At 45.2% G+C, this 15,187-nt stretch overlaps 2 protein-coding genes across 3 annotated transcripts in view; one reads left to right on the top strand and one right to left on the bottom strand.

Moving 5' to 3' along the window:
- LOC142583463 (NADH dehydrogenase [ubiquinone] 1 alpha subcomplex assembly factor 8-like) overlaps positions 1 to 15,187 on the top strand; it is a 418,166-nt gene that overhangs the window by 371,831 nt on the left and 31,148 nt on the right. The window lies entirely within an intron of this gene.
- spab (space blanket) overlaps positions 8,733 to 15,187 on the bottom strand; it is a 327,616-nt gene continuing 321,161 nt past the window's right edge. Inside the window, exon 5 of the mRNA XM_075693943.1 lies at positions 8,733 to 10,827. Coding sequence (XP_075550058.1) covers positions 10,684 to 10,827 — 144 coding nt within the window. The 3' untranslated portion in view covers positions 8,733 to 10,683. The remainder of the gene's footprint in view (positions 10,828 to 15,187) is intronic.

Below are 15,187 nucleotides of genomic sequence, written 5' to 3' on the forward strand. Positions count from 1 at the left end.
GGTTGTTCCCTATGGTAGCAAGGTGATGGAGGTGCTGACTGCCGGTGATACTGCGACGTCGGCATCGGAGGTGGCAGTCGACGGACAACATCTGCGTAGCTGGGTTGCCACGTCAGAAGGGGATTTGGCTGGGGAGCCGCAAACGCTTGCTTTATTTCTTAGCGCACAACTTCAGCCACCGACGCAGCTGTGTATTCATTTGGCCTGGCAGTGAGCTTTTTAATTTGTTCCTGAGCAATTTCACGTATCAGCCGGCACAATGAACCCTCGTCTGTGACCGTCACTGCTGCGGCGCTTGCCAGTCCAGTCCTGGTCAGGTGATCATACTGGCAGCAGCGTAGGTGTAACGTGCGCTCTATGGCCGTCGATTCTTTAATAAATTCATCGACGCTTGTCGGCGGGTTCCGCACAAGACTGGCAAACAGCTGCTCCTTTACGCCGCGCATGAGGTAGCTGGGTTATTTCGCCTCGGGCATATCCGGGTATGCACGACGACAAAGACGAGCCATGTCTTCAGCGAACATGGCAAAAGTTTCATTCGGCTTTTGAATCCGTAATTCGAGAAGACGCTGCGCGTGGTCTCGCCTTCCGGTGCTCCCGAACGTATCGAGGAACTGGCGGCGGAACTCATCCCAACTTGGCCATATTCCCTCGCGATTTACGAACCATGTGAGGGATCCGTCTTCAAGAGAGAAATACACATGGGATTATTTCTGTTCTGCATGCCACTCACTATACTTGGCTACGCGCTCGTATTCCTCGAGCCAGTCTTCTGCATCCTCGTAGGCATTGCCATGGAAGCTCACAGGAAATCGAGGAGCCAGAAGAGTCACCTGTGCAGTGCCTGGGTCTGCCATGTCTTGGGCACTCGTGGTAACAGGCAGATTTCTTGGTAGGGGACCAAATTCTGGGCTTAGGCCTGGTAGGCCATGGCTAGCGTGGTGAACGGGCGTTTCGACACGCGGAAAAAGATTTGGGCTTGATGTGGGGCTATTGAAAGACGTCCCAAACATTTACCCAGCGCCTCTACCAGTGCCAGGATTCACCAGCAGCAGGAACTGATAAAAAGGGCACGACACTTTTTATCACACAAAAGGACACACAAAAGTGCTCTACGCCTAGCCTGTAAAGTCCCATATGGCTACCGCAGTGCAGAATTGTTTAAGAAGCACCACATCATTCAGGTTCCATCAATGTATGAATACAAGCTATGCCATTTATATAAACTCGGTTTGCTGAAAAATAATGATGCCATGACAAACCTAGCAAGGCTAGAGAAAAACTTCCTTGCTTATAATGTGCCCCATCCTGAAGTGGTGGTACGTCACCAAATGTAGAACCAATTACAGAAATCAAAAGTTAAAATTTCAGTTGCCTACACTTCTAAACCACATTATGAAAGAAAATAAGATTGCCATATCTAGTACATCGCCAAAACAACTGGGTTTAATGTTTGTATAATGATGTGATACCATGATTTTCGATTTCTTTGAGTACTATATAATTCCTTTTTCAGGTGACGTTTTATAACTCCTGTAAGTATTTTCCTCTTAGTAGGTTGTACTCCTTTAGCCGCACGCTTTTATGCTTCCCCGTGTGATAGGGGGTCAGGGCTCATTATGAAAAAAAGGAGTCAGGCGTGCAGACAGGACACAAGAGTAGAGAAGTGGACAACACGAACGCCGACTATCAACTGAAGGGAGCACTGAGGCGAAAAAAGAAGACACAAAACTCATCTGCGCAAGCTCAGGAATGGTAACACCACGTGTCAGTCGGGTACACGTGCCGGTCTACGTGAGAGGTAACTGTTAAGACACTTAATCTCTTCCTTATGTAAAGTAATCGAAGGCTGACTCACGCACGCACTTCCACCATTAAAGATATGCCATGCCTCTACCATAAGACGCGTATCTTCATTCTTATGCCTGTACAATATCGCGCATTCATCTAACTCTGGCGTGCAGTTACAATCTCGGCAATGTAGCGAAAGATTGACGGCGACCCACCAGTCAACGACCTTTTATGTTCCATTAGCCTCTTATTGATACACCGTCCCGTTTGCCCTACGTAGAACTGGCCACAGCTATGGGGAATTTTATACACCACACCCATAAGACAGTCAGTAAAACTATTGTTCTTATTGTGCTTCACTGGACAAATATCTGTGCGTTTCTTGCCTTTTACCCGCTCCTTTTTATTCTGTACGGCAGCAAATATCTTACCTAGCTTATTGGGAGCAGTGAAAGCAACATTAACATCATATCTATTTGCAACTTTTTTAAGCCTGTGCGACACTGATGAATATACGGAATAGCCACTACTCTTTTTTTGCTACTACTGCTTTCCGTAATCACGTCCGTCCCTCTCGAAACCGACTTCTTTAGGCGCTCAGCCACAGTGGCCACCGCTACGCTAGGATAACCTGCTTCTAATAGGCGCCGGACCTGCGCATTAAAACTGGCGCTCATTTTATGCATGCAGGATCTGGTGAGGGAAGACGTAAGGCACGACATGGCAATTCCGTTTTTTACTAAATTAGAATGCTTGGATTCAAAGTTTAGCAACGGCTTCGAAGATCTTGGGGAGTACTGCCAACAAACATGGTTTGGTTCGAAGATCAAGGAAATGTCAAGAAACTGAATTACGCGTCGCTGAGGAAATTGCTCGGTAAACTTTAATCCTCCCCCATCAAGTTTAAATTGATCACTTACTGAGGTGGCAGCGGAATCGAATTCTTCCCTATTGCAGAAAATCAGGTAATCATCAACGTACCGAAATATCTTGATAATGCTGTCACCTAAGGCTTTCTCTAAGCAGTTGTCAACCTTACTCAGGTAAATGTTGCTAAGAATAGGGGCAACATTTGAGCCAATACAGATGCCTGATTTCTGCAGAAAAACGCCATCTCTCCATCCAATCAGCGTCGACTTCAAGTACATTGAAAGAATTTCTAGAAAAGCTGCCGTGGAAACACCGCATCTGTCAATAAAAGCCGATTCTTGCACTTGTTCTTTAATGCACTCATTTACGGTATTTAGTAACCCGTCATGCGGCAAGGAATAATGCAGGTGTTCGATATCTATACTAAAAGCTGTACAATAACCAGGATTTTCCTTTTTGAAATACTGAACTTGTTCCTGAGAATTACGTAAGCAAAAGGGGTCTGAAAAAACTAGTGAAGCTAAGCAGTTCTGTAGGTAACTGGCGACAGAGACCTGCCACGTCCCTTTCTCTGACACTATAGCACGAAAAGGAATTTCCTATTTATGGGTCTTGGCCGAGAAAAACAGTTCTAAGGCGAGGGATTTAGCTTTCTTGACATTACAGACAAGCCTATCAAGATTATGTCTTGACAAGAGGTCAACCGCACGTTGCTTAACTACCGAAGGCTTGAGTTTTACTGGCTGTAAATTCTTTTCTATGGCTGAAATCGCTTTTTCTGAAAACATGTCATCTGGAATAATTACGAAATAACCTTCCTTGTCAGATATTACTGGTCAAAGTTTATGCTCCACAAGGTAATCAACTAACGGTCTGACAGGGTCAGGCGTCTTAAAATGAGCATTTGATTGTTTAATGCTAGCAATGCAATCCGAAATACAGCGTGAGCGTTCTTCTTCCGGGACGAACCTTGTTATGCAGTGCGGTATGCTTAAAACGTCAACGTGTTTTATGTCCGCAGTTGATGGTTGATAGTTGAGCCACAGTTGATAGTTAAAGGAAGCCGCACATGTGCGGCTTCCTTCAACTATCATCTGGGCATGCCAGGAGGATTGGAGCTATTCTTTCGGCTGAATCATGGCGCCAAGTTAGGTTCTACCAGGAGTGTCTAAGGGTCCGTTGCGCGGCCCTGGGAGACGGTCGCCACTGGAACCACCCCTATGCCGAGTGGAATAAGTTAGCCGTGCAACACGCGGACTTCCTCTGGAGGATGAAACTTCCGGAGCTTCAACAAAGTAAGAGGAAACACCTTTCTAATATTTCGCCGTCTAGTAACGTACTGGTTCTTGGAGGCGCCATTGTAAGTGATAACTATAGAAAAACCCTTGCCTTAGGTCCTAAGCACTGTTTTAGGCTGGACATAAAACCCGTTGACGTTTTAAGCATACCGCGCTGCATAACCAGGTTCGTCCCGGAAGAAGAGCGCCCGCGCTGTATTTCGGATTGCATTGCTAGCATTAAACAATCAAATGCTCATTTTAAGACCTCTGAGACTGTCCGAACGTTAGTTAATTACCTTGTACAGCATAAACTTAGACCAGTAATATCTGACAAGGAAGGTTATTTCGTAATTATGCCAGATTACATGTTTTCAGGAAAACCGATTTCAGCCATAGAAAAGGATTTACAGCCAGTAAAACTCAAGCCGTCGGCAGTAAAGCAACGTGCGGTTGACCTCTTTTCAAGACATAATCTTGATAGGCTTGTCTGTAATGTCAAGAAAGCTAAATCCCTCACCTTAGAAATGCTTTTCTCGGCCAAGACCCATAAACAAGAAATTCCTTTTCATGCTATAGTGTCAGAGAAAGGGACGTGGCAGGTCTGTGTCGCCAGTTACCGACAGAACTGCTTAGCTTCACTCAATTTTTTCAGACCCCTTTTGCTTACGTAATTCTCAGGCGCTAGTTCAGTATTTGAGAGAGGAAAATCCTGGTGATTGTGCAGCTTTTAGTATAGATATCGAAGACCTGTATTATTCCTTGCCGCAAGACGGGTTACTAAATTCCGTAAATGAGTGGATTAAAGAACGAGTGCAAGAATCGGCTTTTATTGACAGATGCGGTGTTTCCTCGGCAGCTTTTCTAGAAATTCTTTCAATGTACTTGAAGTCGACGCTGATTGGATGGAGAGATGGCGTTTTTCTGCAGAAATCAGGCATTTGTATTGGCTCAAAGGTTGCCCCTATTCTTAGCAACATTTACCTGAGTAAGGTTGACAACTGCTTAGAGAAAGCCTTAGGTGATAGCGTTATCAAGATATTTCGGTACGTAGATGATTACCTGATTTTCTGCAATAGGGAAGAATTCGATTCCGCTGCTACCTCAGCAAGTGATCAGTTTAAACTTCATGGGGGAGGATTAAAGTTTACCAAGCAATTTCCTCAGCGACGCGTAATTCAGTTTCTTGACATTTCCTTGATCTTCGAACAAAACCATGTTTGTTGGCAGTACTCCCCAAGTTCTTCGAAGCCGTTGCTAAACTTTCAATCCAAGCATTCTAAATTAGTAAAAAACGGAATTGCCATGTCGTGCCTTAAGTCTTCCCTCACCAGATTCTGCATGCATAATATCATCGCCAGTTTTAATGCGCAGGTCCGGCGCCTATTAGAAGCAGGTTATCCCTGTGTAGCGGCGGCCACTGTGGCTGAGCGCCTAAAGAAGTCGGTTTCGAGAGGGACGTACTTGATTACGGAAAGCAGTAGTAGCAAAAAAAGAGTAGTGGCTATTCCGTATATTCATTCAGTGTCGCACAGGCTCAAAAAGGTTGCAAGTAGATATGATGTTAATGTGGCTTTCACTGCTCCCAATAAGCTAGGTAAGATATGTGCTGCCGTACAGAATAAAAAGGAGCGGGTAAAAGGCAAAAGACGAACAGATATTTGTCCAGTGAAGCACAATAAGAACAACAGTTTTACTCATTGTCGTATGGGTGTGGTGTATAAAATTCCCCTTAGCCGTGGCCAGTTCTACGTAGGGCAAACGGGACGGTGTATCAATCAGAGGCTAATGGAACAGAAAAGGTCGTTAACTGGTGGGTCGCCTTCCAATCTTTCGCTGCACTGCCGAGATTGTAACTGCACTCCAGAGTTAGATGAATGCGCGATATTGTACAGGCATAAGAATGAAGATACGCGTCTTATGGTAGAGGCATGGCATATCTTTAATGGTGGAAGTGCGTGCGTGAGTCAGCCTTCGATTACTTTACATAAGGAAGAGATTAAGTGTCTTAACAGTTATCTCTCACGTAGACCGGCACGTGTACCCGACTGACACGTGGTGTTGCCATTCCTGAGCATGCGCAGATGAGTTTTGTCTTCTTCTTTTTTCGCCTCAGTGCTCCCTTCAGTTGATAGTCGGCGTTCGTGTTGTCCAGTTCCCTACTCTTGTGTCCTGTCTGCACGCCTCACTCCTTTTTTGCATAATGAATCCTTACCAACTAGCTCAGCTTTCTGTCGTTCTGAGGTCAGGGCTCCTGAAGCTGTTTTTACAGCTTTTACCTGTCCTCCTCGTAACTCTTTCTTCTTGCGGATTAAAATTCAATTTAATTCAATTGCAGGCCTACTGAAAACGATCGCGCTGGGACCTCTTTTTCTTCTGCAATGCGCGAGAGCTTCGTCCTTCTGTAAGTGCCGCGTACTGGATGTGGCAATATGTATGTTGCTTGCTTTCCAAAAATAAACAGTTGTCAGTGTTCGATCATGGTGTGGCGTGAGTTTCTTTCTTGTTTCCTTGTTTCTTTCGCGCAGTTAGAAGAGACGTCTAAAGCTATAAACCAACTAGTCCGCAAGAACGTCCTACTAAAGGTTTGTGCTAGAACGCTTGTCGCCGTCACCCACTTATCAGCGCATTGATTCAAGTGTGCGCCCGTTGACTTGTACGCGAAACATTGGCGGTAGAATGGACAGAAGTTTGCGCGTGAGTTGGGGTGGATGTGTGCTGATAATGTTCGAAAAATTTGCTATATGCCAAGAAGCGACGCCACCCCCTTTGTCAATGTGTAACGAGCAGTACTCACTCGTGGAGACGTTGAAGTACTTTCCTTGAAGGTTAGCGCTATACAACGCTGGCAGATGAAAATTCTTTTTTATCCTCGATGGAAGCCGTGCACCGCGAAGAGCCGGAAACACGGGCAGTCTTTGTGTAGCAGCGGTCCATGAACCCACTGATTCCATTCCTTAAAATGCCCTCTACAATTTTTGCAGCCAACTGCTGCACCCGTCTTCGCTGCACCGCTCTACATTTTGGAGCTTGACTGCAGCACACGTGTTAGCGAAAACACACTTGCATTTCTGTCGGCTGATCGCACATAAGTAGGGAAGAAAAGGTGATGGTTTCGTATTCGTGCGCTTTCACTGATGCAGCGTATGGCGCGCTGCCGAAAGCGCAATATCGTTTCTCTAAAGCAAATGGCTTCGCGACAAGGGTCAATAGCTGTCGTGTGATGGCGCATTTACGCTCTCTCCGTGCGACTGGGACAGCCGGAGTAAAACCAGCCGGCGCGCGCACATCCACTGAAGTGCCGCTTATTTCGCAGTGAAGAGGCCCAAATTTTAGAAGCCACCTGTGGTGTGGCTCAGTGCGGCGAGTGGTGAAAGCTTCGCGTGCTGTGTGTTCTGGCCACATAGCTCACGTTGAAGGCAGAACGAAGGTGAATTCGCTCGCCTGTGCGGCCGCCATCTTGAAAGTGGTCGTCTTACAGGATGGACGGACAGTTTTCTCCTTGGGTAGGTGTAGAAATCCTGCATTTCTCAAATAAAGAAAATTTATTTGTCGCCAGGCTACTGCGGTGAGATTGTTTGCCTCCACCAAATGTTATGCTTAACACGCCGGTTGAGTCCATGTAAACGCGATGCCTGGGCTTGGGAATAAAGTAGTCTGACGAGGAAATATCTATTTCTAGTTCAGCTTTGGCCTCTGTGTTCTCAACCAAACCATTTTTTTACGTCTGCAGAAACCACATACGAAGCTTTAAGCGCCGATATGACGCGTTGAAAGTGTAGTATATGTGATGTCACCGAAGGCTGCCAGCCGCACTCATCGATGCATCTCTGACAGTGAGATGTGACTCAACATACGTGTAGATAGTAAAGCATTGCTGAAATAAGACGCTGTTGCATTTCCCTGGCGTGAATGACTAGACATAGCAATCATAATCGACAATAATAGCCCGTACAGCGTCCCGTGTTGGCGTTTGATCAAATATTTTTTCCCATGTTAACATACCTATCGTAAAGGAAATTCAGTGTGTTTCGAAATTAACGGCACACTGTTCTATACAAACAAGACAATTTTTCAGTCTGCTAGAGGCCTAGATGCTCGTTGCGGGGAGGAAGCACCTTTACAATGCCTGTGGGCGACATGTGAGCACCAATTGAACTGCATCTGGATGTTCACATGGTGAATTATTCGGTTACAAATGTGTGTCGGCGTGGCGTAGCTTAGTCCAAAGGCTCGTTTTAGGAATGATTATATTTTCACTGCCTCCCGCAATGGAATATTTCTGCACTAATATACACATTGTTTTCTGTTCCCTTATCGCCTGTCTTATTCGTGATGCGATTACCTAGTTCTACTTAAGCGTGCCCGCCGAATATTAATTCTTCCAGGGACCAATAATTTCTTTCTTTGAGTTACCTTGTGCAACACTTCCTGTCGAAACCTTGTTAGAGAAATGGGTCTTACCGTGGCCGAGAAAGTGGCGTTTGTCTCCACATGCTGAAATGATTGATCACTTTTGTTTTGCAAACTGTAGGGACGTCATGTTCTTCTTGGACATTCTCCAACGAAGACTTAAAAAAGGTTTAGTAATCACATCATGCAAAACTCTTTCCGCGAATTTTTAAATTATATGCGCATTCACTGCGATATCCAGTACCCGGCTGTGAAACAAAGCATGTCCTTGCAACGGGCTTATTCTTGCTTTTAACATTTCCGGAGGAGCAGGCAGGAACAGTGCATTGTGTAGCGTGGGAAAGTGAACACGGGGTAACTAGAAGCATAGAGAGACAACACTGAAGCGAATGGGCTTTATTTCAACACGCTACTTTAGTGAAATATTGACAACAATTTCAGGGCACATGAGTCTAAGTCACACTTCAGGGCACATTGAAGTGAGATATGATTGTCTAATGCGCCTTGCATGGCAAAAATGCCTATTGCGTCTTCCCCACCACATGAAATGCTGAGAGATTGTACGCCGCAAGAAAAACTTGTACGATGCGGGAGTTTTATTGTGGCACTAGGAAGTGTGGCCGAGACGAAGCGCTTTGCCTTAAGATCGTGATTGCCTCTTGAAAGCACTGCAGGAATATGGAGGGACCTACAGCAATGATTTCAATGTAAATCAAAGAGTGATACTTGGCCTTTTAAGGCGAAAAGTGCTAAGCGTAAGCGCAAGTTGCTTTCTATAGGTTAAGTGACTACGACGTGATAAAATTTAGCCATGAATTCTTCCGTTACATAGAGGATAACCATGATGACAACTATTTGCAATACTTATCTTGACGCGTTACTGTTCATTTTGCTATCCACTAGAAGTTGACATCAGAACAAAAATAAATACCAAAGTCTAACCGATTGCACCATTTTGAACAGGTTCCTTAAATATTGTTCTCAATAAGAAAGGCATCCGAACAGCCACAACATTAAGCGATATCTATATGAAGCAAAGGTGCTGCATGAAGAGCCAAATAATTGTAGTAGCTGGCTAAAGCGCCTCATCGTATGCGGTAATACAAGCTGTAACAACGAGGGTACTTTTGCCGCTTTCCAAGGTGTTCGTCAGCCAGGCGTGTGCGGCCACTCTCATAGCTGTTCTTCTGCCAGATTTAGTCCTAGATGAAGCACAACTCTCTGTACTAAGAATGAAAGCAGGCGCACACGTATTTATAGAGCACGCGAGGAGAGCCAATGTTTAGCCGAAACACAACCATTGTCCTTGAGTGCTTCAGCACAACAAAGGCAATGCTTTAGTTGCTCTATTTAGGCCTGACTTATGAGAGTTAACATCGTTCAAAAGGACCGTTTCCAAATGCTGACAACAGCAATCAAGCGCTTGTAGCGCTGATGGCGGGCTCAGCCTCTGCTCGCCTTAGCGATGCGAGTTGCCCCGCAGCGGCTGTATTAAATATGATTGTTCACTTCTTCACAGAGAGACATAGAGAAGCACTAAAATTTGTTGATTACTACTCAGCAACCTAACTGCTGCCCAGTGATAGCACTAACATTGCGCAGTGTGTCGCGTGTTAGCTCTCAAACGTAGTCGATTTCGTGTCAGAGGATCATTAATCTACGCATGCTCGGCTGACGCGCAAGGTTGGCTCATTATTCTGTTATCAACACCACACACATTACCGACATATTTCTACCCGGTGTTCCTTATTCGAATAACGTAGAATGTTTCTGACATTATTTAGGAACTGTAATAGCGACTCGCGCGTTGCTCCAGCCTTCCCTACTCTTGTTAGCTGTTTGCAATGAAGAAAACAAGCCCAAATGCGAGAAACTATATTTGTAGGTACCTTAGGCCTGCTCTTATTAGTTATTGCTCATAAGCTATGACGAGCTCACTCATAATTGTACGCAATTTCCTTTACTGAGAAACGGACCTATTAAATAGTCACCTTCTCTGCTGGAAACCACCGGCCGCAAATATCTTTGCAAGGGGAACAAAAATATGTTTACCGCCGGCATCAATGTCATTCTTAGTAAATAAAGATACGTGCCAGTAGGTTTCTCTCACGAAACATAATTTGTTTAAAGACGTAGGAAGCTGATGATGTCCTTAGTAGGCGGAAATAAAAACAAGCACTGGCATAAGTAAATGAAGGGCCTACTGTGAGCGTCGCTTATGCCAAAATGATCGTAGCAGCCCCGTGGCTTTCGGCAGTCCCGACACGGACTGAGTGGGTGGGTTGCCTACGCTAGGGTTACGGCTGCGAGAAGACATCGGCACCAGCCTGGTCTAGCCCATCCGAGCCTTGAACAACGGGTTGTGGAAGAAACTCATGGACTTGTAAGGCCTGTAGCTCGGTGAGTAGAAGTCCATCATAGGCGCTGCGGCTACACTGCCAATGCAGCTCTTGGGGTCCGTGAAGTAATAGCACACCTGAGGAAAAGAAGATGGAAGTTGCAAAGAAACTATGATAGAGTCTATAAGCGCGACTGAACGAGGACGTAGAAAGAAAGAGACACACAGAGATAGCGCCTCACTTTCAACTATAGATTTTATTTTCACCCGCATCGATGTATATATACCGTGCGAGCGAAAACAAGCGTAACAGAAAAAAAGAACATTCAGTGTTGCATATCGATGAACCGTACACGTGTGCAAGGCATGGCGAAAACACATACTGCAATAGTTACAAAAATAAACCGAGGAACTGTATCTCCTTCTAAGATAGCTACACTGAAGACTTGCTCACGGCATTTCCTGTAATTTTGCAATTTCGTAGGCTTCCACAATCTCCCTTGTCATCCTGCTTTGAGCCCTATACAGAATGGTAGTACTTTCAAACATGGGTTAACAGGAACACTCTCGGCAATGAATACCCAAATAACCCGAGATTACCCTAGTGACGTTATATCAATGCTCTTTTAATCTCTCATTGATGCATCTGCCGGTTTGATGAACATACGTTCTTTAGCACGAAAGTGGAATGGCATCGACAACGTTATGAGTGCAGGTTACAAATTGTTTGCGATGTTGAGTAGAACATGCGTGCCTTTTGTCATTCTCTGTATTAACCTGTTTGCATAGCTTCTGTAGACGCTCACGTGCAGAGAAAACCACGTCCACCCCCGATTTTGCCGCTCTTCTTCTCAGATTATGTGAAATGCAATGAATGTATGGTACCACAGCAACTTTCTTAGCTCCAGCAGCGGCACTGCTTCCATTCGATGTGTTTTTTACACTTCCTGCTTAAGCCCTCCGCGACAGAGGTGAGCATACGCACCGGGTGACCAGGATCTGCCAGGCGCTTGGCCTGATCTGTGAAACTGGCTTCCATTTTGTGGTCACGTGACTCCGTCAAAGAATTATTGAAGCACGATGTTACTACTGCGCGTTTTACGAGTTTGAATGAGCGGAATGAAATGGTAGGACTGGAGCCTACGGTTTCTGCCATCGCTTCAGTGAAGGAAAAAAATAACTTTTTACGCTGAAGGCAATGCATTGTTTTCTGAATGCACCCAAAAAAGCCTGTCACCACGCTATTAAAAGTAGCTTCGACATACAATTCCAATCTTTGCAAGCCACAGGGCTCAGTCAGCCCCTTTTGAAAGTGGTGGCTGAATCGCTGCTTCAGAAGCTTAAGAAAGAGCGTATGAAGCCGGCACCTGGCAAGAGAACGTAGGAAACTCGAAGTCATGCCGTTTGTGCCTAAAGTGAGCCACAACACCAAAAATGTTGCAGCCAAGCAGGGAGTAAGTTTAGTGTTTTCTGCTCCTTGCAAGCTTTCGGGTTGCGCATTTATCGAGGCAGGGCAGGGAACCACGCTTGCACAATGCAGCACGAAAACCGTTTCACGGCATGTGTCACACGGGTGATGTTCCCTCTCATATGCGAGAAAGTTCACATAGGCCAAACTGGCCGATGTATTAATCACTGGCTGCGTGAGCACCACTCCTCGCTGGAGTCCAACGACGGTGAGAACTTGCCTAACCATTGCAATGACTGTGGCTGTTATCCAGTGTTCAGCAATGTAACGATTCTTGGTATAGGCAAGGGCAAAGAAGAGCGAGAAATCGTTGAAGCGTACTACATAAACTTAGGTGACGACTGAATTAGTACAACCTTGGTGCGCCTACTTGAAAAAAAATTTGCTTTTTGCGGTCGGTCATGATAGATGCGACATCTTGTCTTTTCAATGCTCTGCGATTAGTGATGCTGCTGTTGCGCATGCTATGCTGGCCTTGTTGGGACTATGCTGTTTCTAATAAAGCTCAGTTGATAGTCCAGTCATTGTGAACATCTTGCCCTTTGACGCTTGTGACTGGTTTTTTCCTTCAGCTATGTGGCAACTGGTGCGGATGTCAACCCTTCTGCTATTTTACGCTGCCATCCGGAAAACATGATGTGAAGCGAAGAAAGATGCATTCGATCGGTCACGCAAACTTCAACGGGCTTCCACTCACGCGCCTTTGCGAAACAAGTTTCTAAATTTATTCCGAACCTTTCACACGGCGCGATGTTACCCTGGATGCCTTCGTTCTGCATAATGTCGACGCTGTTTTTCTTCTTTGACCAGTAGTGCGTTCTTTTTCTTAATGCGTGTGCATTCTTTGGCGAATACCACATGAAAATTTGTCTGTCACGCGAAAAGTGTAATGACTTGTATATGCGTTAAAATGCCTAAATTGCGAAGACATTTAATTGTTATGATAATGTAGATGCAGATGATTGGTAGCTTTTAGGCAATAAGAAACAACTGAAAGACAATAAAATGAAAATGATCAGAGTCTCAGAAATGATCAGGCTGCACAGAACATGCATAGGAAGCTAAGAGCAGGGTGGTCTGGCCAGCTTAAATTTGGGTTTAAGGCAGAAAGCTGGGCTATTTGGTGGTTATTCGTATGAGACATTGCACTAGCGCGTAAAAAGGGACATGGATAGGAACATGAAATAAGACACACCAAACGCTAGACATCAACTAGTTTTATTCTGAGGACACAAATATATAGACAAAAAGATGCGTGCTAGATGATCAATCCCTGAAGCGCATGCGCAATGGCACCCTATGCGCAAGAATTTTGCTTCTTTTGCCGTCAAAGATAAGTTAGGTTTCCCGACGCAGGCCTGTTTTTCCCGACCGATAAGGAAGGCCTCAAGTATTTCACGCTCTCTCTGATCAGTGCTAGAAGTAATCATTTGAGTCTTATCAAAGAGCGGCATGCATTCATTCTCAGAGCGCTTGCTATGCTTCATCTGATGGAGCACCATCTGGATCTGGGCACTTGGCGGCACATTGCACGTCAACTTAAATTTGGCCATATCCCAACCAGAAATTTGCAGGTTCCCCAGCTTGAAATTTAAAGATGGCGCAGCTTCAATTGGGGGGTGGGCCAGTTTCAAATTTAGGGCTATGATAGATAACTCCAGTGGCGTTTCTGCATGCTTTTTGATATAAGAAAAACAGAGTGGTACTCACACTAACATTTGCTCTATTAAACTCGTGTGTTGTTAGCCGTGGAAAAACGTACAGCGTCAATTAAGCTGGTAGAATAGTCAAGAAAAAAATAAGACTTGCACGCGATAATATTTCAGCATGAAGATTGCGCTTCAGCTTCAAACATTTTGTGGGAAACGCTGCTCCTTTGATGAATATTTACGATATCCTTACCAAGTTTTTTCTACAATGTTTGTCCGCGACGGATCGCTTACGGGACTTATGATGTGTATTTCATGTAGAATGCTAGCTGTCTTTTGTTTATAATTGAGGATTATTTTCCGAATTACCCAATTGAGCCTTCAATTATGCGCTATTTCGACAAAAGGAAGCTGGAGCCGGATATGGGCATGCTCTATGGTTATCAGCCAGAGCGCAGTCACTGCCAGCGCAATAAATGTTGATGTACATCGCAAGAGGCGAAGCCCGAATGGCTGCTGTGGCTTCAATCACCGCTTCCGTTCGTCTTAACAACATAGCTGTATATCTGAGCAGTTGCAGTCATCGGTACTCTAAAGACATTTGTAGGTTCTGTTTCTGATAAACACTTTGGGGCAGCCATGCTTCAAACCTACTTGGGTCTAAAAATTCTCGCTAAAAGCAGCGCCATCATTGCCGCCCTCTACCGCTTCGCGCTCATTTCTCCGCGCGCGCTCTCGACGCTAAAGTTCGTTGATAATTTGCAAGTACCGCTACCCTTCGAACGCTGCCGCGTGACCTTTTCGCCTCCTCCTTGACCCTTGCGCTCTCCCCCTCGCCCCGCGGGGACCGGTTTGCCCCCGTTTTTCTGCAGGGCGATTGGTCTCCTTGCCGTTGCCTTTGAAAACGAGCGGATCTTGCGTTTTCCTTGTGTTTTTCTTTTTCGTTGGCGACACTTTTCTCCTTATCTCGCAGTTTGCTCAGTGCAGCGAACGTTGCATGCTGTTTCTTGCGGTGTTGTAGTAGGGCTATGTCGTGCTGTAGCGCATATAACTGCAGCAAGAAGCGTGAATATGGTTATGCAGTTTTTATGATACGACAAGGAAAGCATGACGGCTTGCGCAAGAAGCAGTGGCTGCAGAACGTTAGCCGAAAGCACTCTGTTTCGTCAAAGAACATTCTATGCGAGGTGCTTTCCTTACTGTTCGTATCAAAACTTCCCCTAATGGTTCATTTTTTAATATTCCTCCGGCCCGCTCATCAGCGTTTTTCCTGCGACAATTTGTACAATACATAAAAAGGGGGTGTCCTCAGTATGCTGAATATTGACACGTGTACTTATCTTTATCGGGCAACCACGTTTCGCCGCCTAACAAATGTAAT

Source organism: Dermacentor variabilis, chromosome 5 (assembly GCF_050947875.1).
Source record: "Dermacentor variabilis isolate Ectoservices chromosome 5, ASM5094787v1, whole genome shotgun sequence".
Classification (NCBI taxonomy): Eukaryota; Metazoa; Arthropoda; class Arachnida; order Ixodida; family Ixodidae; genus Dermacentor; species Dermacentor variabilis.